Source organism: Rousettus aegyptiacus, unplaced genomic scaffold, assembly GCF_014176215.1.
Source record: "Rousettus aegyptiacus isolate mRouAeg1 unplaced genomic scaffold, mRouAeg1.p scaffold_m13_p_14, whole genome shotgun sequence".
NCBI classification, from domain to species: domain Eukaryota; kingdom Metazoa; phylum Chordata; class Mammalia; order Chiroptera; family Pteropodidae; genus Rousettus; species Rousettus aegyptiacus.
This window is the reverse complement of record NW_023416289.1, coordinates 13,802,380-13,829,729: the sequence shown is the minus strand read 5'-3', so window position 1 is coordinate 13,829,729 and position 27,350 is coordinate 13,802,380. Positions and strand designations below refer to the sequence as shown.

The following is a 27,350-nucleotide window of genomic DNA, read 5'->3' as shown; positions in this document are numbered from 1 at the left end:
GAGATAGCCTAATGGAGAGGTAATAACATTAGGGATAGAGAAGGAGGCTGGATTAAAGAGACATTTGGAGAGTAGCAGAGCCATGGGATGAGGGGCAAGGAGGGCATGAAGATTATTCTGGAGTCCTATCTGGGGTCCAGAGTGGACAGTGACTTTCAGCAGAGATAGGGAATACATGAGGATCTGATTTTCGCAGGAAGAAAACCTCGATTTGAGGTAAGCAGGTTTACTGTCTGCTGGACCTTATGCAAAGCGCTGAAGTTTCTGGAGGTGTGATCTCCTCAGACAGAGTCCAGATAGAGGAGTAAGTTGTATACCATTGCCTGGAGGGCCCACTGGCTGCCCTTTAACTGCACTTCAGGGCCTGGCAGAGCACACTCAACCATTCGTGAAGAAAAGCAAGAGTTTTCTGGATCCTTCAAGGAAGGTGAGAACTGCCTCTGCCTCCTCCACACCCACTTCACTCAGCTACTCTAAGTTCTAATCAGGAACAAGACCCAAAAGAAACTAAAGAAACAAGTTGCCCAGGGTAGAGGAGAAAAAGAGAGAGGAAGAGAGGAGAAGGGTGGGGGGGAAAGAAGCTTATCCACTATAGTTAACAAGCACACACTTCAGAAAGAAAGGGGTAGAGACTCTCTCTAGGACCAGTCCATCATCTGTTCATATTGGTTTCACTCAAACAGATTAAGACCCATAAGAAAAAATGGCTTCAGTTCCACACTTGGGCCTCTCCTTCCAAGGACTCATAAAAGGTAGGATTAAGAGCCAAAGACCAGGTACTTCTTGACAGCATCAGCTGGGTAGGCCAACACTGGACTTCCTAAGTTAACCCCTTTTCTTGGATTGACTCAGACGAGGGCTGCTCAACTCAAGCTCTCCTACTTGCCCCTAATGACACTGAGATTTGGCTTCTAAAATGGCCATCAGTGGGCTATCATTAATAAAAGCATTCTTGAAACAAATTATCAGTAAAACACTGGAAGCACACCACCCGTAGACTGCAGTCCAATCACCCACTACTCTAAAGACATCAAGCACAGCTGAATTACCTTCCACAGGACTCAAGGTAGGTACTACCACGCTCTTTTAAATCACTGAGAGCCTCCTAACCAGCCTCCTAGCACCTGCTCGTGCCCCTCTGACCTCAGCAGGTCACACCCTGCTTAAACCCCTCAGTGGCTCTCCATAACACCCCACCCACTGTCTCCCTAACCCAGTGCTAGCCAGCCAGCCATCAGGCCCACAGCTGCCCAAACCCTCCAACCCAAAGCCCTTGGCGCAGCACATCATTTCCAAATTCCTTGTGCCCCCTGGTAACAAATTATAAAATATATAGATATATAAAGAAATAAGAAAAAACCAATGTACAGAAAACTATATGATAGATCAGGAACAAACTCTGTACCTACATATTTCACAAAACCTGATTGTGCTTGAGTATAAACCAGAACTAAGTAAATTTTTAATAAGGCAGCCCACATTATACTCCTGATCATGAAGAAACAGAGTAAGGTTCGGCCAGATAAACACATAATTAAATACTGCCCAATCATATGAAAATTACAGAGCAGTCTACTCTCTTGAATGTGACCTGGATCAGGAATGAAATTAAGAATAAAGAATGTAATAAATACTTTAAAATGAAAAAATAAAACAGCATATCAAAATTTGTGAGTAGACAAAGTAGTATTTAAAAATAATAAACACTTACCTTTATTAGTAAGAAAACTAAAATATAACTATACCTAGAGTATGGAAAAAAATAAAGTAATAAACCAAAGGAAAGTAGGACAAAGAAAATAAAAGTAGAAGCAAAACCCTCAACAGAATACTAGCCAACTGAATCCAGCAACATATAGAAAGGATTATAATGCAAGATCAGTATACAAAAATCAACTAATTAAATTTTCTACAAGTAGTGAAGCACTGAATAACCTAAAAATAAACTTAAGAAAACATTTCCATTCTCAGTAGCATCAAAAAGAAAAATCACTTAGGAATGAATCTAATAAAATAAATGTAAAACATATGCTCTAAAAACTACAAAATACTGTTGAAGGAAATTAAAGAAGATCTAAACAAATAGGAAAACATTCCATGCTAGTGGATCACAAGATTTAATATTATTAAGATGGTTATACTTCTCAAACTGATCTACAGATTCAATGTAATCCTTATGAAAATTCCAGCTACCTTCTTTCTAGGAATTGACAAGCTAATTCTAAAATTCATGTGGAATTGCAAAGGATCCAGAATGGCCAGAACATTCCTGAAAAAGAAAAAAGTTGAAAGAGTCGCACTTTTTTTTTTGAAAGATTTCAAAACTTACTACAAAGCAACAGTAAATAAGACGGGGTGCTACAGGTGCAAAGATATATACTCATATAAATGTACATATATGTGTGTGTGTATATATATGTCTTTAAAAACGAAACTGAACTACATCAAAATTAAAAAACTTTTGTGCTTCAGTGTGGCTCCATAGTGTAGTGGTTAGTACGTCTGCTTTACATGCAGAAGGTCCTGGGTTCACATGCCAGGTGGAGCCACGGACCATACCCCAGGTGCGCCAGGCCCTCTGAGTGCGCTGGGGGTGCCAGGCCCCAGATGCACCAGGCCTGGGTGCAAACTGCTAGCCTGTAGGAGGAGATGCCCCGCCTTCAGAGATCCAATTCTTAGGGGAAACGGCAACATCCATAAGTCAGAGGTGGAAGCGGCAGGTGGAGATGGGGTTAAAGAGAGGACAGAAAAAGAAAGGTTTGTGCTTCGAAGAACATCAAAAAGTGAAAAGGCAAATTACAGAATTGCGGGGGGGGGGGGGCAAATTACAAATTATATAACTGATAAGAAACTTGTAACCTGAACATATAAAGAAATTTTACCACTCAAAATAAAAAGACAAGTCCACGGCCACGCCACCCTGAACGTGCCCAATCTCATCTGATCTCAGACACTAAGCAGGGTTGGGCCTGGTTAGTATTTGGATGGGAGACCACCCAGGAATACCAGGTGCTATAGGCATTAAAAAAAAAAAAGAAAGAAAGAAAAAGAAAAAGAAAAAGATAAATAACCTAGTTAAAAAATAGGCAATAGACATTTCTCCAAGAAATAGACATGGTAAATAAGCACATGAGAAGAGGAATGACATCCTTACTCATAAGGGGAATGAAATGAAAACAACAATGAGATATCACTTCCCATCCACTAGGATGGCTGCAATCAAAAAGTCAGATAATACCAAGTACTGACTAGAATACTGAGAAACCAGAATCCTCATACACTGCTAGTGGGAATGTAAAATGGGGCAGACACTATGGAAAATAGTCTGGTCATTCCTCAAATGATTAAATAGTATTAGCACATGATCCAGCAATTCCACTCCTATGTATATGGTCAAGAAAAATGAAATCAAATGTCTATAGAAAAGCTTGTAAACAAATGTTTATAGTACATCAATCATAACAGCCCAAAGGTGGAAACAATGCGAAGATGTATAGATAAGCAAAATATGCTATAGCTATACAATATGATATTATCTGGCCATAAAAAGGAATGAAGTTCTGATACATGTTACAACTTGGGTGAACCTTGAAAACATTCTAAGTGAAAGAAGTCAGTCACAAAAGGCCACATGTTATATGATTCCACTGATACGAAATGGCCAGAATAGTAGAATTGATGGAGACAGAAAGTAGATTAGTGGTTTCTAGAGTCTAGTGGGATGGAGAGTTGGCGGAAGAGATTGCTAATGGGTATGGAGTTTTTAGGGTGATGAAAATGTTATGGAATAAACAGTGGTGATGGTAGCACAACTTTGTGACTGTACTAAAACCAATAACGGTGCACTTTAAGGGGGTGAATTTTATGGCATGTTAATTACATTTCAATTTAAAGATTAAGAAAACAATAGACTGATAATGGTAATCATTCTTTTTAAAAATGGATTCAATCTAAAAGGTCATTCGTGAAGATGACTTTTTTAGGTTTTGATAATATTAATCATAGCCATTTTTCTATAAATTAAGAGAATCAGATGGCCAAAGCAGAATATACTGAAAGTGATGCCACAAGAAAGAAGTTATTTGAACAAGCTAATAAGAGAGGAATGGAAATCCTTCTAAAAACTTGTACACCCCAATGTCCACCCAGAAAGACCAACAGGCCCTGATGGATTCATTGATAAATGTTTTTAAACCTGCAAAGAGGAAGTTATCTACATATACAACCATGAAAATAAGGAACTCCTCCCAATGATCTAGTTGAATTCTTCTTAACTAAACCAGATATATTGAATTATCTCAATATGCAGCAATAGGCATTTAAAAATTTAACTGTACACTTCTAATCAAATGCTTCCAATTATACGTTTCACCATAAAAAAAGAGAGTCTGTTCTTTAATCACCTCTTGAAGTTCTTACTGCCCAGGAGCTCTGGCCCAGCCTTGACCGTTGTGGAAGGATTTCTCTACACCAGCAGTCCCTAACCCTTTTGACACCAGGGACTGGTGCTCCTATAAGAATCTAATGCCTAATGATCTGAGGTGGAGCTGAGGCGGTGATGCTGGTGCTGGGGAGCAGCTGCAAATACAGATGAAGCTTCGATCACTCACTCTGCTCAATCTCTTCCACTGTGTGGCCTGGTTCCTAACAGGCTACGGACCATTACCAGTCCACAGCCCAGGGACTGGGGACCCCTGTTCTATACTACTAGTGCACTCCTGAACTAGTTAGTAGCTTATTAGCAAATCTGATCACACGTGACCTGTGCTCAAAACATTTCTGCAACCCCTGCTGCTTATATAAAGAAGTCTAAGCCCCTTGACAAGGGACACGAGTCTCCTTCCGCAACTGACTCATCCTGACTATCCCCAGGAAGCAATGCTATCAAATTAGACAACTTAAACGGATTCACTCGCAGGCCTTACAGCACCATCATCCAGAAACACCTGGCAAACTTCTATCTGCTGAAACATCACTGTAAAACTGCAGTAATCACCCCAACCACCACCCTCCACCAAACACACCTGTATCTATTAAAGAGCTACATCAACCCTCAAACATCTCATTTGCAGTTAACACCAAAGTCTCAAACTCTAGATCCAGCCTCAGCCACCACCATCACTCCCTTCCCACCAATCATAGAGCCAAACAATCCAAATAGCCTTCATCTCAACCAAGCGACTCCTGGAAACCAAAAGCAATCGGCACAGGCTTTAGCTGCTATCATCCTCCCTCTCATCTCCCCACTGAAATACATGCAGCAGTTTCAGGGCTCAAGTGTTTATGAATGATGATACTTTCAGTTTTGGAGAACATATGCCTCTCATCACAAAAACAAACAAACAAACAAACAAAAATGGTGAGCCCAGAAAAGGGAAAGCTCCAAGGGCTATTATAATCCCCCAAATACAGCCCTAGGATGAACAGTGGCAGGCAGGCCCACCCTCATTCCCTAGAGAGTGCCCCCCTCTCTCCCTATACCTGTCCTATGCTAGGTCTGTCCAGCCACGCAGCCAACCCTGTACCCTGGGAAAGCCAGAAATGCATCCTTTCTAGGGAGAATCCCTATCTAGATGTAATCTGATTTGTGCTTTCCACCTTAAGGAATAACTGGGGAGATGATCAGATATGGCAGGAAGGAAAACTCTCAGGAACTGGCAGGCAGAGTGAAAATGAAGACAGGTGCAATTATCCACAGAACGCTGAGGCCGCTTTCTCTTGCCAAAAAAGAGATGCACCAGTAAGGATGTAAAAAAAGTACCAACTCTCCTGAGGTACGGAGACTAACACCTCACCCACTGTCTCCAATCTCCTTCTCCCCTGTACCTGGGTGGGGTCTGACTTCCCGAGGGTCAAATGGATTTCCCTACAATATTACATTACAATGTCAAAGCACATGACCCAACAGCTGGCCTTTGACCATCCCAGAGGGGTCAAAAGCCTCATCTTATAAAACAAGGCAAACAGACTAGGCTTGCTGCACATGGCTCCATTTCAAAGAGATTCATGTCACCCTGAATACCGAACCCTTCTCACCTTGTCTGTTCCACTCTAAGGATCCCAAACCTAAAGGGCAATGTAAAAACAGTTCTTACTAAAGAAAAATGAGCATAGAGAACTCAGAATATCAAGACTAGCACATGGTAATAGGCTGCTTTCCAAGACCACCTGAAAGACAGGGCCTTCTTGATGCAGGAGCATTTGCTTTTGTTTATTTTGTCTTAATTGTATTTATATTTTTAAAACAGGTAATATATTCACAAGAAATAAAATTCAAAAGCTTTGAAAAGTGAAAAATTTTCCTTTCCAGTCACTCTATCATTTCCCAAGAGATAGGCAACATTATAAATTTTTCTGTAGCTTTACAAAGAAATTCTACCTATGTATGTACAAGTAGACAGGTATGTTAGTTTTCCCTCTCTTTTTTTGCACATTTAGTAGCATATTACACAGTTTCATGCTTTATATTTTTCACTTAACAATATATACTGAAGATTACTCTAAGTCAGAACCTAAATAATCTCCTCATTTTTTTTTTGGGGGGGGGGGGCAGGGCCTGCATAGCATTCTTTTATGAAGATTAACAAAGATTTACTTAACTTTAATGCTTAAAGTGCCGTCCAATAACAGATGATAGTAGTTATTTTTGTATAAGCCTATAAAAACCGCTTTTCTCCCTCATCAAAGCGAGCAAAAGTTCAAAGAGCACATTTTGAACAAGAGAAAGATTAAGAATCAGTTTACCTGTGATGGGAAATTAGTTTTCTAAGCTCATTATCCACTAAGAGTCAGCGCTATGGACACTGTGGACACAGTCAAGGCCAGGAACTTATATAACAAAGATCACAGCTATTACACAGAGGCCAAATATGCCACACACGTTCTGAATAATAACAAAAGACCAGTTTTCACTCGGATCAAAGTAAAAAAGAAAAGTCAGGTTCCTGACAATTTGCTGAATCCTGAGCAAGTCTAGATTTCAAGGATTTGAAATTAGCCCATCTGAAAAAAATCTGCAATCGATATTAAATAATCTGGAAAAGACGTAAGGTTTAAGTGCTGCTCCCTCTTTGGAAAAAGCCAGCTGTCTTCTCTGTACCACAAACACAAAGAATAGAGTGTCAAGGCAAAAACACAGGGACTGTGCCTGCCTCCATGATGGTGTCAGGGTAGCTTGCACCATGTCACTTCTGCCACTCAAGGAACAAATGGTCTTAGGACCATCTTCTGGAACCCACCAGCTTCTAGTGGGGGTTTCTTACCCCTCGACTGTGCTCAGCCCATGACTGGGCATGAACCGCTGGATGGAAAAACGCTGAAAGGGTGGCTGGTTGGTAGAGGAGCCTCATCAGTGGGGCCTAGACCATTCCACAAGTCTGAGGCTGCTGTCAACTCAAGTCTTGTGCACATGCCCCTATTTATTAATAACTTGCCTCAATCAAGTTCCACGTGGGAGGCCACATAAAGACTTTGATCTTTAACATGGTGAAGCAACAAAAAAGCCAGGGTTGGCAGTAGCCTTCCTCCCCGTATACGCCTGAGTCCCAGGCTGGTCAAGCAAAGGGCAATGGGAGCGAAGGCTACTGAGGTGTGTTCCCACTGGGAGCAAGCTTGGGTCGCTTGCTTGTGACTGCAAACAGTTCAAATTCCATAAATGACTATCACTTGCCAATTAATTGTTGGAATGGAAGCCTGTATCATCCTGGCCCAATGACCATCTTCCAGGAGCCTCTACCCAGTGGCTGGACTTACAAACAAAGTCCTCTCCAGCTTCTTGGCTGCCATCATGACTCTCACCACAGAACAGATCAGGAGAACAGAACAAATGTTCTCTTAACCAGTGACTCACCAGGAAGTCTGTTCATGTTGACGCCTTGAGCTGAGAGTCCTATTCCCATGTACCTTCAAAAAAAGCACACACACAAAAATTTTGGTTAGCAAATGATTATGTCAAATATTTCTTGGTAAAAGACGGAAAAACGGAAACAGTAATGAATGTAGAGATTCTTTTAAAGTAGTAGTGGTTCTTGGAGACCCTTCATATTTTGATTTTCTAACAGAAATCATCTCAATGTCTGAAGCAGCGGAAGAAACAGAGGTAGTTATCTGTAACCATGAACCACTGGCTTAAGTTTCAAAGGAAAGTTTCCTAAAATGACTACATCCAGTCCCTTGGTCTCTGGTTCCAGCTAAGATGGCAGAATCTATTCCTGAGAAGTGTCTAAAGTAAGTAGCTCAGTCCTAGGAAGTGCTTGGCAAGATCAATCTCACTGGGACATGCCACTCTGCAGCAAGGACCAGGACATGGAAAAAGTACACGCTGGTTAGATCTCTATAAAATCATCAAGACCCCTCACACGAAGCTTCTTCTCTGGGTGTCTCAAAACTCATTACCCTCACCCCATACATCACCGCTGGCCTCCCCAACAATCCAAAGCTGGGGGCGGGGATGGTAGTATAGGAAGTCCCTGAGGCCCACCTCATAACTCCTTCCACCACTAGGTGCCTAAACAACTAAGCTGCCCATAGCAAGGTGGACACAAGCTGGGCAACTCGGCCAAAGACATCTCGGTGACACTCAGGAGAGGGCAGGCCAAAAAAGAGAATAAACGGGTTTTTTTAGTCTAAGTGTTTATAATGTATAAAGAAATAATAGTGAGGTATTTCTCCGAGAACTCAGAAATAAGAGAAACAAGTCATCACCTTCTAAGAGTAAAACAGTAGAACCCTACACTTGATGCCTCATATTAACCACATGTGAGTGTCAATAGGTGGTTGAGGAGCTCAAAACAGTGAAAAAAATTAAAAAATTGAAAAGAAGAGCTGAGGTATAACTTTATGGTTGCATAACAATGTGAAAGTACTTACTGTCACTGAACTGTACACTTAAAAAATAGTTCAAATGGTAAATTTTATGTTATGTATATTTTACCACAATAAAAAAATGTTTTTTAAAGCAATGACATATGGTTGCCTTATTCTGACAATTTCTAAGTAGCTGTAAATTTACTTTTTTTTTTTTTTTGGCCAATTTTGTTTATTTTCTAGAGTGGAGATGAGGTCAAAGTATAAATCATGTCTCTTCCTTTTTTTCAGTCTTTGTGAGATTCTCCTAATTTCTTTGTTTTAATCATTTCAGTTACATATAGCTTTTTATGTTATCATTAGTTTCAAGTATACAGTACATTGGTTAGACATTTAAATAGTTTATGAAACAATCCCTTTATTATTTTCTATTACAGGTAATTCTGCACGGATTCCTCCCACATACATTTCTCTATCTTAGACTATTTCATTCCTCTCCCGGCATGCTCCATGCACCTATGTACCTGTTTCCTAACACTGCCAGAGTCCCCACGACATGGCGCTCCTGTCCTTGCAAGTCCCTCATCTGCAGTAAATGCCCCTTTGCCCTTTTCTGGCTGGCTGTGCCCCTAGGTTTTAGGAGAACAGCCTCAACCACCCAAATAAAGGATAAGGCAGGAAGGGAAGGCTCTGACCCAACTACCTTCCTCTGAAACCAGCTATCCACATCATGGTGGGCAGGAACCAATAAAAGGCACTGACAAACACATGGTCATGGCAACTTGGCCTGTAGGGATTAGGGAAAATGGGAGGGAAGGTAAAGGAGAAAAGGAACACACTTCAAAAAGGAACTTCCATGGCTAAAAGGACCTGGAGACTCACCAACTGCTACTTCCTGCCAGAAATGGACCTTCAAGGACCATCAGGAGCAGAAGCTGTGGAACCCAATGGCAAGATTCCCATAAGATTAAAACCTGCACATTTTCCCAGAAAAAAATCACAGCCCAAATAATTAGCTTCCTTATTTTACGTGGCAGAGGCTGCCAAAAGCTGGTCTTCATCCTTCAATGCCTCAGCTGACCAAGCAGTGAATGACCCCAACTGTCCTGCAGCCATCAGTCCAACATATACAAGTGCAACAGAACCAAGGATTTACCTGACTTAGATGCCAGCTCATCATCTTGCCCTATTCAGAGTGGCCTGGGCTGCTGCCCAACACCAAATGTGATACCATCCCTAGCATATAGGTTTCCTGATGCTAAGATGAGGGCTTGTGTTTGGAGCATATGCGCTGCTGGGTGACCCTTGACCACTGAAGGCTAGTGCAAACAGGCGAGGTCAAGGACCATCCAAGAAGGGTATGCTTAACCACAGGCAACAGAGCTCTGGTTCTACAATTTTCAGTAGGAATGGGAAACCACTAAGGCACATATGCTCAAAACACTGCTGGTTAGGCCTCCCCGTATGGGCAGCAGCTTCTACCTTTCGCAGCTAGCCCTCGACATCTTCCTATAGACTCTCTACCCCACAGATAGTACGGTATTTACTAGTGGATAGACTGGGAGCTATACAAACCCCAGACTCAACTTCAGAATCCAAGTGGATGAGCTAAGGGTAGAGCAGCCAGAGGAGGCCAATACCCACACTTGGGTGCCCTGCCACTTCCAGGTATCAATGACACAGGGAGTGGCCCCACAGGAACCTAAATTGCTTACTCATGTGCAGTCAGAGCTGAATCAGTGTTCAAAGGGAATGAGTCCCAATTCTTCAAACATCAGGTGACATTAAGTTTTTTCCAAAAATTTGATGTTCTAAAACTACAAAAAATGCAGGCTTCTAACTTCTGACAAGTCTTTATACATTGGAAAAGTATTATCCAACCAGTCTGAGGTAAGTAAAGAGGGTTAAGAAACTATAAGGATCCCATGATTACACGAAAAAAAAAAAAAACACTGAACTGTATACTTTAAATGGGTAAACTGTACAGAATGTTAAATTATATCTCAATAATACTCAATAAACTAGAGATAAAAGGAAATTATCTCAACATAATAAAAGCCATATGCGAAAAAACCACAGTTAACATCATATTCAATGGTAAAAGACTGAAAGCTTTTCCTCTAAAATCAAGAAAATGATGCTTGCTTTTGCCATTTCTATTCCAAATAGAGTATTGGAAGTTCTAGCCAACGCAATCAGAAAAGGGGAAAAAAGGCATCCAAATTGGAATGGAATAAGTGAAAATATCTCTGTTCATGATGATGTGAGCTATACGGAGAAAATCTTAAAGATTCCACAAAAACAGAGCTAATAAATTCAGCAAAGTTGCAGAATATAGAATCAATATGCAAAAATGGTTGTGTTTCTACACGCTAACACTGAAAAATCTAAAAAGAAAATTAAGAAAACAATTTCATTTAAATAGCATCAAAAAGAATCAAATACTTAGGGATAAACTTAACCAAGAAGTTGAAAAACTTGTATACTGAAAACTATTATCACTGAAAGAAATTAAAGAAGACACAAATAAATGGAAAGACATCAATGTTCATGGATTAGAAGACTTAATACTCTTAAGACGTCAATACTACCCAAGGCAATACACATAGAGTCAATGCCATTCATATGAAACCTCGAGAGACCCTGAATAGCCAAAACAATCTTGAAAAAGAAGAAAAAAGCTGTAGAATTCACACTTCCTGATTTCAAAACTTAACTACGAAGCTATGATCATCAAAACAGTGTTGGTACTGGCATAAAGAGCAACATACAGACCAATGTAACAGAATCGAGAGCCCAGAAATAAATCCTCTGATACATGGTCAACTGATTTCAACAACGGTTCTAAAACCATTCACCTGGAAAAATGACGATATTTTCAATGAATAGTGCTGAGACAACTGAATATGTACATGTAAAAGAATAAATTTTGATCCTTATCTTATACCACATGCAAGATTAACTCAAAATGAGTCAAAGACCTAAATGTAAAACCTAAAACTATAAAATTCTTAGAAGTGTTGGTGAGGATTTAGAGAAACTGGAACCCTTGTGTATGGATGGTGGGAATGCAAAATGGTGCAACTGCCGTGGAAAACAGTACGGCAATTAATTACATAATAATTCTAAGTTTTAAAATTCGAACATAGAATTACTCTATGATCCACCAATTCCACCTCTGGGTATATACCCGAAAGAATTGAAAGAAAGGACTTGAACAGGTATTTGTACACTCATACTCACAGAAGCATTATTCACAATAGCCAAAAGGCAGAAGCGACCCAAGTGTCCAGTGGATGAAATGAGAAACGGAATGTGGTATATACACACAATGTAATATTACTCAGCCTCAAAAAGGAAGAAATTCTGACACATGCTACAACACGGATGAACCTTAAGGACATTATGCTAAGTGAAATAAACCAGTCACAAAAAGACAAATACTGTATGATTCCGCTTATATAAGGTATATAGAATAGTCAAATTCATAGAAACAGGAAATAAAATGGTGGTTGCCAGGATCTAGAGGGAGGAGAGAATAGAAAGTTAATGTTTAATGGGTACAGAGTTTCAGCTTGAGAAGATGGAAAAAAGTTATAGAGGTGGGTGGTGGTAACAGTTGCAAAACAATATGAATGTTCTTAAATACCACTGAACTGTACACTTAAGAATGGTTAAAGGATAAATTTTATGTTACGTATAGTTTACCACAATAAAATAAACATATATCAATACTATTGCTTTAAAAAAAAGTAGTCCACCATCATCACATAGTAGTCCACTATCATTGCTGTAACATTCATTATTACATAAAGTCTTTTCTTCAAGCTTGGTGATTTAGAATCCAGGGAGACAATATCTTTACCTGCCCTGTCTTTCAAAGGTGTCATCTCTGGCCCAAACGACAAAAACCCAGAAAGCACCTAGATATGTGCTTATTCAGTTCTGATATTGCCCCCAAAGAACAATTGCAAACCCAATCCATACAAGCACAAGAGATGGAGCCTAAGTTTACAGGCTCCAACACCATGTCTTATGCCACAGTGGACAGAACAGTTGCAATGCCTGCTACCCGCTTCAGGATGCAGGGGCTATTGGAAGGAGCCCCAGGCTGCAGAGGAAAAGCACAGAGCCACAGCAGTGCTGGGCACATGATGGACATTCAACAAAACCCTGGGGTTCATCTACTCGTGGGCTGGTGAAGAATTTTATATGAAAGTCACAGGCCCTCTCTCAGCCACATTTCAATGGGAATCTCAGCTTCTAGCTGGAACGAGGTCATAACTGAGCTATATGACAGATAAGTGAGCCCTGAACTCAGCTAAGACACCCTTACCATTATTCTCCCCTCTTCCTGCCACTAGACGTTAGGACCATGAGATTAAATGACTTACAACCACAAAGCTAGTGACATAACAAGCACAGGGAAGTTCACTTCTCCATCCACTCAAGAAAAATCTAAGTAGACCTGAGGTTCCCTCTCAATCACCAACAATGAGTGACATATGTAGTGCTTTGATAAGTTCTAGACTAATGCGGTCACAGCTCTCAGACAGGCTGTCAAGAATAAGGCAAAACAACAGGGAGAGAGTATGACAAAAACTCAAGTATGTTCTTCAGGACACATATAGTAGTACTTCTGCATCTAAGGAGCAGGAAGAATGATGTTAAAAAGCTACCCTGACACTGTCTCTCCTCTGTTGATCTCTGGTGGCACTTGAAAATGAATGGGTTGTTAGAGGCTATTGGGTCCTTAAAGTTGAGTAATTCAGTTAGAAAGTTGTGATAATTTTCTCTTTATAGAGACTTTCAGTTTTCACTCATTCCACAAGGATCCTGTGTGCCCAGTGCAGTGCTGGGGACACAAGTGTGGGCCTAGATTCAGTCCTTGCCCTCTGATGGTTTCCAGTGTCAAGTCAGGGGTGGGCCAGAGAATCAGGGCTCACTGACCCGGGGATTCCCAGAGGAAGCGAAGGTGGAGCCAAGACCTAGTAAAGAAGATGAGAAGAAAAAAGGGAGTGTGTTCCATGTAGAAGCAGCAGAATGTGCTGAGGAACAGGCAAGAAAGCAGCCCTGTGGTCAAGGACTGAAAGAAGTTCAGTGTGGCTGGGTCACAGCCTGGGCAGACCTAAAAAGAGCCAAAACAAGGTCTAGACACAGACAACCTGCATGCTACCTTAAGGAGTTTGAACTTCACGGGAAGTCAATGGGAAGCTATAGAAATGGTTTAGAAAAGGTGCAGATGATCAAATTGCTGATATCTGGAAAACAGATTGAAGAGGCAAAAAATGTGGGTACCAAAATCATCTGGTGGAAGGTGACAGCGCTGGACAAGGACAGAAGCAGTGGGGATGGAGAGACACAGAGAAAGCCAAGTGCTCTTTAGAACATGGTGAACTTACTGGGTGGATCTTGGGACATCTAAAAACAAATGTCTGTTGACTTGAGATTGCTGAAGAGAAAGGGGGTGAGCATTTGCTTCCTTCTTGGTAGGAGGTCAAGCAGTGCTAGGGATACCAACAGACACAGGCTTCTTTGGTCGCCTGGGAGTGCGGCAACAAGGGCTCTCACTCCCCAAGCGAGTGACTGGAATCCACACGGCTTAGTGACACAACTCTTCACATCTCCACCAGGGCTCTCTTTTCAAACAACAGGAAATATCTGAGGAGACTGGTGAGAAAATTATTTACCCCTCACAAAATGCAGCAAAATGGAGAAGAAATAGCATCGGTCAAACAGGTGAGACAGCCAGTTAGTGTAAAGGGACAACAGACAAGCTCTTCATGACAATGAGGCCATGCGTTGGTCCCTATCTTCTCAATTTCTACCCTTCACTGCCAAAATCATAACACAGCCTAGAGCTAAAAGAGAGACTCTGCCTCCCTATTGGGGTCCAGAGAGAAGGCAGCAAGCGGGTGCTGCTCAGTCCATGCTGGTGTGAAATCCACCAGAGAGAATGGATAAAAAGCAGCAGTTGCAGTAAAGGCCCTCAGCTGACCAAACCACCGAGTCCACCCTGAGGCTCTCACCAGCCACTGCAGGCAGCAGGGGCCAACCAGGGCCCTGGAGAATGACTGGCCTCGAGAAAGAACTGGTGGCTTCTGCAGCCCCTCCTGCCTTCCACCCTCTCTGCTGACTCTCCCACAAAAACTGTCTGCTGTAACTGCTGCAGTCATGCAGATAGCTGCAGGCACACTCATCAACTTGGATTCTTTTTTTCTCTCTCTGGTTTTCCAGATTTTCTACAATTAACACAAATTACTTTGATAATCATAGAAAAATTATTTCAAGAAGCAGCTGATGGCCACATACTGAGGAAGCTGTGGGCTCTCACCCATTTCAGAATCAAAGGGACAAGCAGGGAGACTTGGCCTTCGTGGTCAGCTTTTTAGTACACCCAATTCCCTGAGCCTTGACAGGAGAGCAGAAGATCACACCTTCAGAAGCAGTAGGAAATGGTCAAAAGCCTTGCTCAGGAGAGGAGCTGGGGCTCCAGTTCACACAGCTACTGGTGTGTCCCAAGCATGACCCAGAGCACACAATCAGGAGACCCTGCTGCACCAACACAGGATCGACACAGCTCCAACTGATTCGGGATTCTTCTACAACCCAGGCAGGCGTTAGACAGTGGACAAGACCTTAGAAACTGGATCTTTGGACTCTCATACTCTCCAGGGATGTACAAGGCCTGAGGCAGGGGACCACCCTTTTGCTGTAATCCCCCACCCAGTCCTGAGATAGTTTAGAGCATTCCACACAGAGAACCTCTCTGGCAACAGTCTGACATTCCCCTCCTGCCTCCTGAACAGAAGTATCTGAAGAGTTTTAAAGTGACAGGAACACCTTACAGCAGGGGTCCAGAGACAACACCTCAGACTCTGAAACCTAGTTTCGAATACTCCAGCCTAATTCAGTACTGTGGGTCTTGGATTTCACTTACATTTCAGGTTCCCTATCAGAAGAGGAAAGATTGAACTAAAGGGCTCCTAAGCTCCTTCCCAGCTCTGACCTAGAGACTTCAGTTCTTGGCAGAATAATGTCTGTGTACTGTTGCAAATGTGCTATATCCTGGTGCCAGCCCAAGATGGGGTAGACCCTGCAACTGCAAAAAAGTCACCATTAAGACATCAAAAGAAAAAGAAAAAGGAAATTACAGACCAATACATCTTATGAATACAGATGTAAAAATTCTCAGCAAAATAGTAGCAAACAAAATCCACACCATGAACAAGTGGGAATTATCCCAGGAAGGCGAGGGAGGTTCAACATAAGAAAATCAATCAACATAATAAACCACATGAATAGAATGAGTGAAAGAAATCCACATGCTCATCGCAATGGACACAGAAAAAGCATCTGTGTCAAAAACTCATACTTCTTCAGGATAAAAACACTCAGAAAACTAGGAATAAAAGGAAACTTCCTCATTGAGATAAAGGGCATTTATGAAAAACCCACAGCTAACAATCTCAATGGTGAAAGACTGAAAGCTTTTCCCATAATATCAGAAACAAGACAAGGATGCCCACCTTTCACCACTGCTATTCACCATTGTACTGGAAGTTCTAGCCAGAGCAATTAGACATGAAAAGAAATAAAAAGCATCTAAACTGGAAGAAGTAAAACTCTATTTGCAGATGACATGATCTCACAGAATCACATAGAAAATCCCAAAGAATACACAGAAAGCTTATGAGAGAATCCATTAAGAATACACAGAAAGCTTATGAAAACTAATAAACAAATTCGGCAAGGTCACAGGATACAAGATCAACATATAAAAAGCAGCTGTGTTTCTATACACTAACACTGATCAATCTAAAAGGCAAATTAAGAAAACAATTCCATTTACGATAGCACAAAAAATACTTAGGAATAAATTTAATCAAGGAGGTGAAAGATTTGTACACTAAAAACTATAAAAGAGGACTAAAAGAAATTAAAGACTCAAATAAATTAAAAATACCCCATGTCCATAGATTGGAAAACAATACTGTTAAGAGAGAATTCTTAATACTCTCCAAATTGTTCTATAGGTTCAACATGATCCCTACTAAATTCCAAGTCTTTTTTTACAGAAATGGAAAAGTTGATCCTCAAAATCATATAGACTTGGCAAGGGATCCCAAGTAGCTAAAACAATTTGAAAAAAAGAACAAAGTTGAAGGATTCATACTTTCTGATTTCAGAACTTACTGTAAATATATAGTAATCAAAACTGTACGATACTGGCATATAGTTGACATACAGACCAATATAATAGAAAAATCCATAAATAAACCCATACATTTATGGCCAAGTTACATTTGACAAGGTTGCCAAGACCATTCGATGAGGAAAGAATAGTTTCTTCAACAACTGGTGCTGGAAACAACTCGATCTCCACATGCAAAAAAATGAAGTTGGACCCCTACTTCTTACCATATATAAAATTAACTCAAAATAGATCAATGATCTAAATACAAAAACTAAAACCATAAAACTCTTAGAAGAAAACATGGGTGGAAAGCCTCATGACCTTGAATTTGGCAATGGATTCTTAAGTATGACACCAAAAGCATGGGCAACAAAAGAAAAAATAGACTGGACTTAATTAAAAAACCTTTATACAGCAAAGGACATTACCAAGAAAGTGAAATCACAATCTATGAATGGGAGAAAATATTTGCAATTCATATATCTGATTAGGGTTTGATATCCAAAATGTATAAAGAATCTTTACAACTCAACAAAAAGACAATCCAATTATAAGGTAGGCAAAGGCCTCTCCAAAGAGGATATATAAATATCCAATAAGCAAATGAAAAGATGCTCAATATCACTAGTCATTAGGAACTGCAATCCACTTAGGATGGCTACAATTTAAAAAAAAAAAAAAAAGAGAGAGAAAGAAAAATAAGTGTTGGTGAGGATGTGAGGAAACTGGAACCTCTGTACGTTGCTGGTAGGAATGTACAATGGTGTGGCTGCTGTGAAAAACAGGTAGTTTCTCAAAAAATTAAACACAGAATGATCCAGAAATTCCACTCTTAAGTGTACATCCAAAAAATTGAAAAGGGGGACTCAAACAGATACTTGTATGTCAATATTCATCAACCCATTTTTCACAAGAGCTGAAAGATGGCAAAAACCCAAATGTCCATCGAAAAATAAATGGATAAACAAAACGTGGTATATACACAGGGCCATAAAAAGGAATGAAATTCTGATACAGGCTACAACGCAGATAAACCTTGAAAACATTATGCTAAGTGAAACAAAGACAGATATAAAAGAACAAATATTGTATGATTCCACTTATATGAATTATCTAGGCAAATTCAGAGACAGAAAGTGGACAAGAGGTTACCAGGGAATGGGAGGAGGGGAGTTATTGCTTAATGGGTACAGAGTTTCTGTTTGGGGTGATGGAAAAGTTTTGGAATTAGTGGTAATGGTTGTGCAACACTGTGGATGTAATTAATACCACTGCATGAACGAACCATTTAAAAATGGTTAAAATGGCATATTTTCTATTATGTATGTGTTACCATACACACACACACACACGAGTCACCAAGAATGCCTCTATGGCTCTGCATGCCAGCATGAACCTCATCTGGCTTTTCTGGATGAGACAAGCAGGCCTTGGCACAGAGTGGAGTGGAAAGCACCAGAGTATTCTGGCCTCACATCAGGGCCAGAAGAAAGAAGTTCCTCACTGAAAGCACACACCAAGTGTGGAGAACACAGACCTAGCCCTTTTTACTTTCTATCAATTTATTAGGGGGAAGGTGGATTTTACAGGCTGGCAACCCCATAGGCACTTTTAATAAATGTTGCATAAGATATATGAACCCATGACTATGGGACCCGATCATTTTTCATTTAAGCTATCAACTAGATGCCTCCAGGCCTACAGAGCTTGGGTAGGGAGTGACGAAGAGGAGAAAAAGGCTCAGGGCTGGTAGCTGCTGCTGGCTGCATGAAGGTAACAGCTCTGCTGCCATTCTCTGGTGAAAGGGCCAGTCATTACTGACCCTGTCTCTTGCCCCAGATCCTAGAGGAGTTACTGGAATCTCTTGACAGTTTCATCTTGACATCTAACACCTTAGCCACAACTCCGCAGGCTGGCAATCTTGTCTCTATCAGAACCTGCCCCAGATAAAGAAATCAATAGCCCCACAACAGAGGTGATCTCAGGGACCATGGTTACAAAATGGTCCCTGGGAGACATTTCAGGAAAAATACTAACTGACATTTAGGTCTCAAATGAGGACTAATATTTGGTGCTGGGATTTTATTTCATAGTCTGATGGGCCTGCTTAAAGCCACAGTGCATGACATCGGCTACTGTGTGTAAGCTGTTCCTCTAGCAACCACACCCCCACCCAACCCCTCCACCAGGAAGCCACCCAGTCACCCACTAAGCCCAACTCTGTGCAGGCCCCCAATGAAAGAGAAGGTATTACTGAGATAAATGAACCTAGCATCGGCACCATCCAAGGAAGAACAGCCCTGAAGGCAAAGGGGCCTTGAGTCAAGGAGGAAGATCATTCTGAACACGGGTTAGGAGACCCTCAGACATCCACTGCCACCATCAGTACCATCAAAACACCCAGAGAGCGCACAAGACAGGAAAGTGCAGAACAGCCTTCCTGGGTGGCCCTAAGCAAGTTATACACCTTGGGTTCTGGCTATTTCTCTAAAGGGCGGATAAAATCTCAAGTACCAAGCCTTGACTTTCCAGAGCCTGTCACATTCAAAAACCAAATACACTAACCTTAGCTAAAGGGTATAGCCAGTTGGCGCCCTGGCTTAATGTGAAAGGGTTCCCACCAAACCTCACATCCAGCAGGCTCTGGGCTCTACCCTCTACCTCTCTGGCCCCGTGTAATTACAGAGCTGCACAGCTGAGTGTGGACATGGCAAATGCCCTTAGGCGCTCAGGCATTACCCTTAACTCCCTCATTACAGGTGTTCATCGAGAAACTGGCCTTGAGTTTGTTGGTGTGTAACTTACCATCTTTCATTATTTCAGCAGGAAGTTTTCATTCAAGTAACCTAGCCCACCATTACATGGAAATTCTAAGTTCCAATGATTCTAATTCCATGTATTAAATCACTTTCTGCTTAAAGTATCTGTAATGGTTTCTGTTTTCTGCACTGGCCTCAAATGATACAACATACATAATGGCAACAACCTGTGTTTGTTTAAACCTGCATCTCTCCATCTCTTCTACTGTCTACTTTTAAAATGTACACTGTGTCAGGTATTGAAAGATCTTATGTATTCTTTTAAAGTTAAAAAAAAATCTACAGAAAAAATAAAATTATATTTTGGTTAAAAAAAAATAAGCAAATATAACTATTGCACAACTCCTGGCACAACAGTTATTAAAAGAGTATTTATAAAATAGCAATGTCAATTTCAGATACATGGCTTTATAAACTGGGTTATATCCAGTTTTACTCAACAAACCATCGCCCCCTCTGCTTCTTTCTTTTTGGTTCAGCTCCGCCTCAACAATGTCCTCTAGAAGTCACGAACTGGGCCCTCAGACCATCTAGGTACAACTGTCTTCCTTTCTCCACCTCTTCTTATCTTCCAACAGCCTCTCCCCGAGGGCCAGTTGGTTTTGTCTCGTGATGAAACTCTGACCAAAAAATAGCAGCTGCCTGGTGTATTGTGCAGTGAGAAACCTTCTGGGGCTCTGTCTGGACAAGAATGCATGCTATTATTAATCAGTAATGTTTGCCATGGAAGCATAGGGGACAGCCATCTAGAACCTAAAGTATATTTCCTTCGCATCCCAGCCATCTCCAAGGTCCAAAAGGGAGGAGAAGAGTAGAACCTAAGAGGGGTAGTACAGGAAACTTACCCAGTCATGCCCTCACTTCTCTACACAGTCCACAGCATCTCTTTCTGGCCCCTTCATGACAAATGGGCTGGACTATGTTCCATCACCAAGTCCTCTAGCCTCATTTCTAGCAATAAAGCCACAACCTCACATTTTAATTACAAAGAAAGAAAAGCTGAAGATCCTAGAGCTACAACGATATTTTATGTAAATTTTGAACAGAATTTCTGGAGCGACAGAGGGACTTCCTTGATTTTAGACACAGTATTATCCACCTCTTTCCCAGTGATCAGTCTCTTTTTAACTTGACCCCTGACCACAGAGAACCACTCTGGGGAACCTGATTCCTTCCCAATTATGCTACAATAGGATGGCACATTGCACTGTGCCATGTAGAGCTGCTGAATCCATTCTCTTGTGCTACAGCCCAATGAGCTCCCACATCCCCTCTAACAGGGAGTATCCCTTATGTGGTGATCCATCTAAGGAAAAGACCAAAAATTCCAGAAAACAAAAAACGATGCAGGAAGAAGGGAATACAAAGTGAAGTTTAGTAATTTCTCTAGAGGCTGATCCTTGACCAAGGAAGTTCCCAGTTATAAAGAAGCCACACGCCCACTGTCAGCTTGTAGTCAGAGCCTGAATGATGACATACATTGAGCAGGAATGTCCCAGGGAAGCCCAGATGAGCTCGGCACAGGAACAGGACACCACGTGGACTCCAGTCCTCTCACCTTGTACCAGAGCTCCACCTCAGCAGCCCCAGTAGACCTAGGCTTTAAGCTCCAACACAGGTGAGCAAAACAATATTCCAAGATGCTCCAGAGCCCAAATACTCTACATTTCTAGAAACAGTGCAATGTGTTACTGAAAGAGATGCAGCTCAAAGGTCAGCATCTGCCCGTGAGGCCATTAGCAATGGGGGGCAGTGAGGGAGAACAGGGCACAACTGCCATCTGTACCTGCCTTGGGCAAGGATAACACCTACTTCTCAGGGAAGGCAGAACGAGGCCTTCCCCAGGTCCACAAATGAGCTCCAAACTTCTCAACAGCACTGTACAATGCACAGGGACTAAAGTGGGGGGATCTAGGGGGAGGGGCCTCACACAAGGTGTCTCTAGGCTGGAGGGCCTGAGGCCAAGTGGCTCTCCAGACCAGGAATGTGGCAGGTTAGATCTTATTTGAGTGAGTGGCTCTCTGAGTCTCCATGGAAAATCATGGACAGTGTTGTTTTTCATTGTTGTCTTGGCAAAACCAAAATACCAGGAAACACTAGCACACGTAGTCCTTTCACCTTTGAGAAGCTTCTCTGGCTACCAGTCTTAAGCATCTCACCTCTGTATCTCACCATGTAGGATAAAGGCCAGCCAAGAGAGAGAAAAGACCATGGGGAAACCAGAGCCACAGTCAAGGACCTAAAGCTACTGGCCTGCACTGACCGGGCTCTCAGCCAAAGGGGCCTGGCTGAACTGGACCAGCAGAGTCTCTTCTCCCTCATCCACTCTCAAAAGTATGGACAGATTCGAAGTCCTCATACACCACTACTGCCCTCAGGATAGTGCCCATGCTCCTTGGCCACAGCATAAAATGTATTTCTGATTTGGCCCCCAACTACTTCATGTTCTGTGTTCACAACTTTTTATGCACTATTTCTCCTGCCTGGAGCATCTGCTTCTCACTTTGTTCATCTGGAACCCTCTAACTCATCCTTCCAGATTCAGTATCATTACCTCTTCTATGAAGTTTTCCCCAAACTCTCAGGTAGAGGAGGAAGTCTGACCTCTGGACAACCACTGGGTACAGCACATACCATGACTCGCCTTTTCTACACCACTCTGTGAGTTCTAGTGCACAAGCCTATCTGCCTCCTCTCTAGATAGGCCTCATGCCTGTGTTCCTGGGCCTCAGGCCTGGCACTGAGACAAAACGATGGGTTCCTCGCTGTGGTACATAGAATTAACGGATGAGGACACTGCTGTCTACCCAAATATATCAGCTGCAAGTACAAGTAAGGAAGGCTGGCTGTGGCCAGAGGCCCCTGCTCAGGGCCTGGGCGCCAGATGCAGAGAGCTCCCCCAACTCCATCTAGTGCTCTAGCTCAGGCTTGCTGTTCTTGGGTAGAGCCACCCATCACATGTCAGGAGGCCGCTGCTGCTGGGATGATGTTACAGTCTATTTTGAGGGTCACACTGGAGCATCTGTTAGCCTGGCCAGCCACACCCTCCATGTGTCATCACTAACTCCTGGGGCCACCCACAGGTCCATGAACTCTGAATGAGCAAGTCATTTCTCCCAAGGACCCTCAGCTTCAGGGCCTCCTTGGCTTCCTAACAAGATCAACCCAGATGCCCTTATCTCCTGGCACCACTGGCAGGGCTCTGATGTCTCCTCACCCCACCAGCCTGCTCCTGGGGTTCCCAGCTCTGGTGACTCGGCAAAATGAAGCTGAATCCCATCAGTATGTGCCAAATTCTTAGCTCAAACACAGTCCCTCCTTCTCCAGCTCTTTCTTATATCTGGGGAGTGCCCAAGAAGCCTGAAAACAAGCTGGTTACTGACCAGCTTCATTTTAGGTACAACAGGTCTCACCTGCTGGGAAACTCCTACTCATCGCTCACCATGCCCAGACTCTCCCTGCTCTTATAGACAGCCTTTCAGCCCACTCTCTACTAAGAAGGGCATAGGCTCCATGGCCTGTGCTTGCTTCTACCTTTGCTCTCCCTGCACCTAGCAAGGGCCCTGCACATAGTAGGTATGAATAAATACTCTATGAACCCTTAAAATGAAACCTTACTAATAAGATGAGCTTAGTGTGTTTTTCTACAAGAAACATCATCAGAACAAAGGCCTTTCTGAAAAACAATGACATTGACAACTGGGTTCATAAACACCTTTTACAAAAGAGGCCCATACTCAAATCTATAGAAAAACAAGTTTACAGATTCAATGAGATGGTAAGTCAATAAAGCCCAGATTAGAGCACACCACTCTTCTCTGGTCCCACTCAGCACTAAGCACCTTTCGGCTCTGTCCTGTGAGAACACTCTGTCCTGTGAATGCAATTGGACATTCCATCTCTCTACCCAGGGAGGGAATGCAATAAAGCAACAGCAGCATGGGCACACGTGTCTAGTATCAGGAGAAGATATCTGACAAATTAGGCCACACCACTGCACACCCCAAGCCCTGCAGCCAGGGCAGGTCGCCAAACATCCCAGGGGATCATGGCTCACCCACAAAATAGGTACACCATCATGTGCTCCAGCCACTTTCCAGAGATGCTGTAGATCAACTAGATGATACATAAAAGCTATGTATCCAGCTAACACGTGAACCAAACCCTGGTCAGAAACACACCTCCAGCATCAACAGGAAACAAGCTGATCACTGTCTGTCCTGTAACTGCCCTTGGTCTCTTCAAAACCACACCTGGCCCATACCAACATCTGGCTACACCAGAGCCATAAGAAGGCTTTCAGGGACTCCTTAAAGAGGCCATGAAAGGATATTTATAGACTTGCCGTCTGACAGTGGTCAATTGAAACAGGCCACCAAGATACATATGACCTGAGACCTTTTTAAAACTGAGGTTTCCAGGTCAGCTTAATGGCTATATTTACCACATGTAGAAATGCTGGGAACAGAAGGGGAGAAGATGCCCAACTTTCTTTAGATTTGTAGGCAACACCTACAGTAAGGAAATCTAACAAGACACAGGGCCTTCCAACAAGATCCACTCACAACTGAAATGTTAAAAGCCAGCTGAAGAGATCTGGCTTTTGGGATGGCTCTTCCCAAAATTGGTTCTCTTCTCTCACTAGCTCAGCTATTTTCTAGGATAAAAACTATAGAGAAAACAATCCATTTTCCTCCCTACAAGTTTAAGAAACACTCCTTAGTTTCTTTGGCAATATGAGACTCCAGCACTAACATTTCAATCTATACTATAACTGTTTTGCAATGTTTGTTTTGTTTGTTCTACGAGGCCATCCTCATTCACACTAGTTTAAATATATTAAACATGTGCTCTTATCAGAGGATGGAAAGGGAAAATAGAAGCTTTAAAGCCCTACAATAATATAAGTATCCTAACTGTAAATGCACTAGATGGCAATAAAAGTAAAAGATGCAATAGCTTGCCATGATGAGAATTTCAAAATCACAGAATTCTAGGGTTAAAAGCAGCTTAGCTCCCCACAGTGCAGATGAGGAGACTGAAGCTCCACAGTCTACCCATGATCACGCAACTCTTCCAGGCAGGGATGTTACACTGTCACTGAGGAAGAAGGCAAAGCTCTAACTCTGGCAGTCCTGCCCCCTGTATAGCCCCTGGACGGGGTATGCACCACAGCAGGAGAGAGGGAATATTCTGAATGTTCAAGAACACATACTCAGGGTTGGCACGAAGGTCACTGGGGAGGGGTGGGGGGTTGGCAAACTCCCACACCAGACCTAAGGTCTGATGAAGAAAGCCTTTCCAAGACAGCTGCAATCATGTTATTTCATAACTTAAACACCTGCTTTGTCACAATCACTAGAAAAAAAGGAGACTGGGGGAAGGAGAAAAAGAAAAAGAAAAAATCTCCCCTGATTTCCTGTGTCTGCTGAGATCACCCTAAAATAGAGAGCCTCTCTAATAGTGACTTTAATGAGGGCCCTCCTCAAGCTGTCCAACTGGCATTCGAGTCCCTGGACTGAAAAACAAGTTTATGAACAGTAAGATCACCTGATTCTGACCATGTGCACGCTGTTTACCCCAAGATGACAAGCCAGTGGTTGCCACAACTTTGAAGAATGTTTTGAAGACTCTACTATCCCTTTGAAGGCTACTAGGGCCTCTGTATGACTAAATGCCATAAAAAGGAACCTTGAATGCAGCAAGAGAATGAAAGCAGGGCAGTCACAAACACACATGACAGTGGTGGGGGACACCATTCTGGACACTATATTGTTAATGTAAACTTGTAACTTGTTTTCCTGGCCTGTGAGGTATCTCATTATAATATCACTAAAAAGAAGTCCCCTCTTCTACCCACAATGCACCTACTTGTCACCAAGGGTTGCAGCTTAGTCCAGTCCATGCACACCGACATGTTAACAGGTAGTCTACTATTCAACCCTCTGCGGTCCACACCCATGCAGCTCAGCAGCTCACAACAATCACAAGTGTCAATAGGAGACCTTGAACTCTGACCACAGGTAATATGCTCAATGTTGGGGGAAAGAAGGTGGTAAAGAGGGGCTTACCCATCTCTTCCTTTGCTGACAATCTTCACCTCAAAGTAATAAATGCCACAGGCAGCAGGTATAGGGTGGGTGGCACGAACTGAGGCTGCATCTTTGTGATTTTTGCCATGACCTAATTGGAAAGGGCAAGGAAGAAATTTCAGCACAAGGAAATGCAAATGGAGGCCTTATTCTTCTCTACTCCATTGCAACTTTATCCCTCCATGGCCAGAGGAAGCCCTTACATGGTCTAAGGAATATCAAACAACTGAGTAAACACATAAAACTCCCACCTTTGGCTCACCTCCTGAATAGCAACCCTGCCTGAGACTGTTTCCCATACAAACCAAATGAGGGGATAGGCAACGTGGGTGGATGTGAGAGTTTCTCCAGTGCTGCTGGCAGGCTAGTGTCTCCAGAAGACAGGCAGTCCACCTGGGAGATGAGGGGAGGAGGAGGCAGCCCTGGAAGACACTATCCCACTTTAGCACAGAACCCCAGGCCCAGTCTGGGAGTGTAGCAGGTGAGCAAGATCACGGGTCTCTGGCTAATGGAGAAGATGTGACCACCCCTTTCTGCAGACACTGCTAAAACTAAGCAGAAGTGAAGAAGGGCCCAGCTGGAGTTGGAGCTATCCCAGGACAAGCAGAAAGGCTCTCAGGTGGAAGCTCCAACCCAGCACTGGGTCTGGACACTTGTGCAGTTCTCTTGACATCAGGTGTCTCAGGGATGAGCGGTCTAGGCAGTCGACCCTCGGCCTGGTCAGCCCCACCACCCTGGACACCCGCAGGGGCTAAGGCCTAACTCGATGCACCAGGGCCGGGGAAGAGACGTAATGGGGTACGGGCTGGGCAGCACAGCTAGCCCGCAGACACTCTGGCCTTTTCCCATCACGGCCAAACAGACCAATACCTTTGTAGTGGACGCGGAGGTTGCCCTGGGAGAGGCCGATGTAGTTATACTTGTCCTTGGGGCTCCAGGAGCGCGGCAGCGGCGTCTCGTGCTGGTTGACCGCGGGGTACAGGCGCTGCAGGCGTCGGCTCATCTCCTGCTCTCCCGGGGACGGCATCGCGCCCCCAGCGCCCCCGCCGGAGGAGTCTCCAGCCTGTGGGCTCCCAGCTCCCGGGTCTACCGTCGCCGCCGCCATCTTGGAGGGAGCTGCTATTGTGTCACTGGGGGCGGGGAGGTGAGGGACCAGATCCGCCCCGTGCAGCCAATGGCCCGCGAGCCTACCGGGGCCGCAGGGAAACCGAGTCCTAGTCCCGTACCTCTTTTTGGACACCGCCACTCCTTGCCACATTTTGAACTCCACATCCCACAATGCAGAGCATTCCAGAGGCGGCCCAACTCGGGCTGGCAAGGAACTTTGGGAGTTGTAGTACAAACCTGCTCAGCTATAAGCTTCTTTGGCCGAGATTTTGGGACACTAAAAACTACAATTCCCCCCGACAACGCGGCTCCAGTGTCTCAGTTCACCTC

The 27,350-nt window shown here is 43.0% G+C and overlaps 1 protein-coding gene and 1 pseudogene across 1 annotated transcript in view; one reads left to right on the top strand and one right to left on the bottom strand.

The window, feature by feature from the left end:
• The window catches only part of RANBP10 (RAN binding protein 10), a 58,100-nt gene extending 30,790 nt beyond the window's left edge, over positions 1 to 27,310 (bottom strand). Inside the window, exons 1-3 of the mRNA XM_016164072.2 lie at positions 26,784 to 27,310; positions 25,893 to 26,004; positions 7,850 to 7,902 (exon numbers count right to left, since the gene is read on the bottom strand). Of these exons, the coding sequence (XP_016019558.1) occupies positions 7,850 to 7,902; positions 25,893 to 26,004; positions 26,784 to 27,171 (553 nt within the window). The 5' untranslated portion in view covers positions 27,172 to 27,310. The remainder of the gene's footprint in view (positions 1 to 7,849; positions 7,903 to 25,892; positions 26,005 to 26,783) is intronic.
• Positions 2,903 to 3,021, top strand: LOC118611723 (annotated as a pseudogene).
• Positions 27,311 to 27,350: the final 40 nt, after the last annotated feature.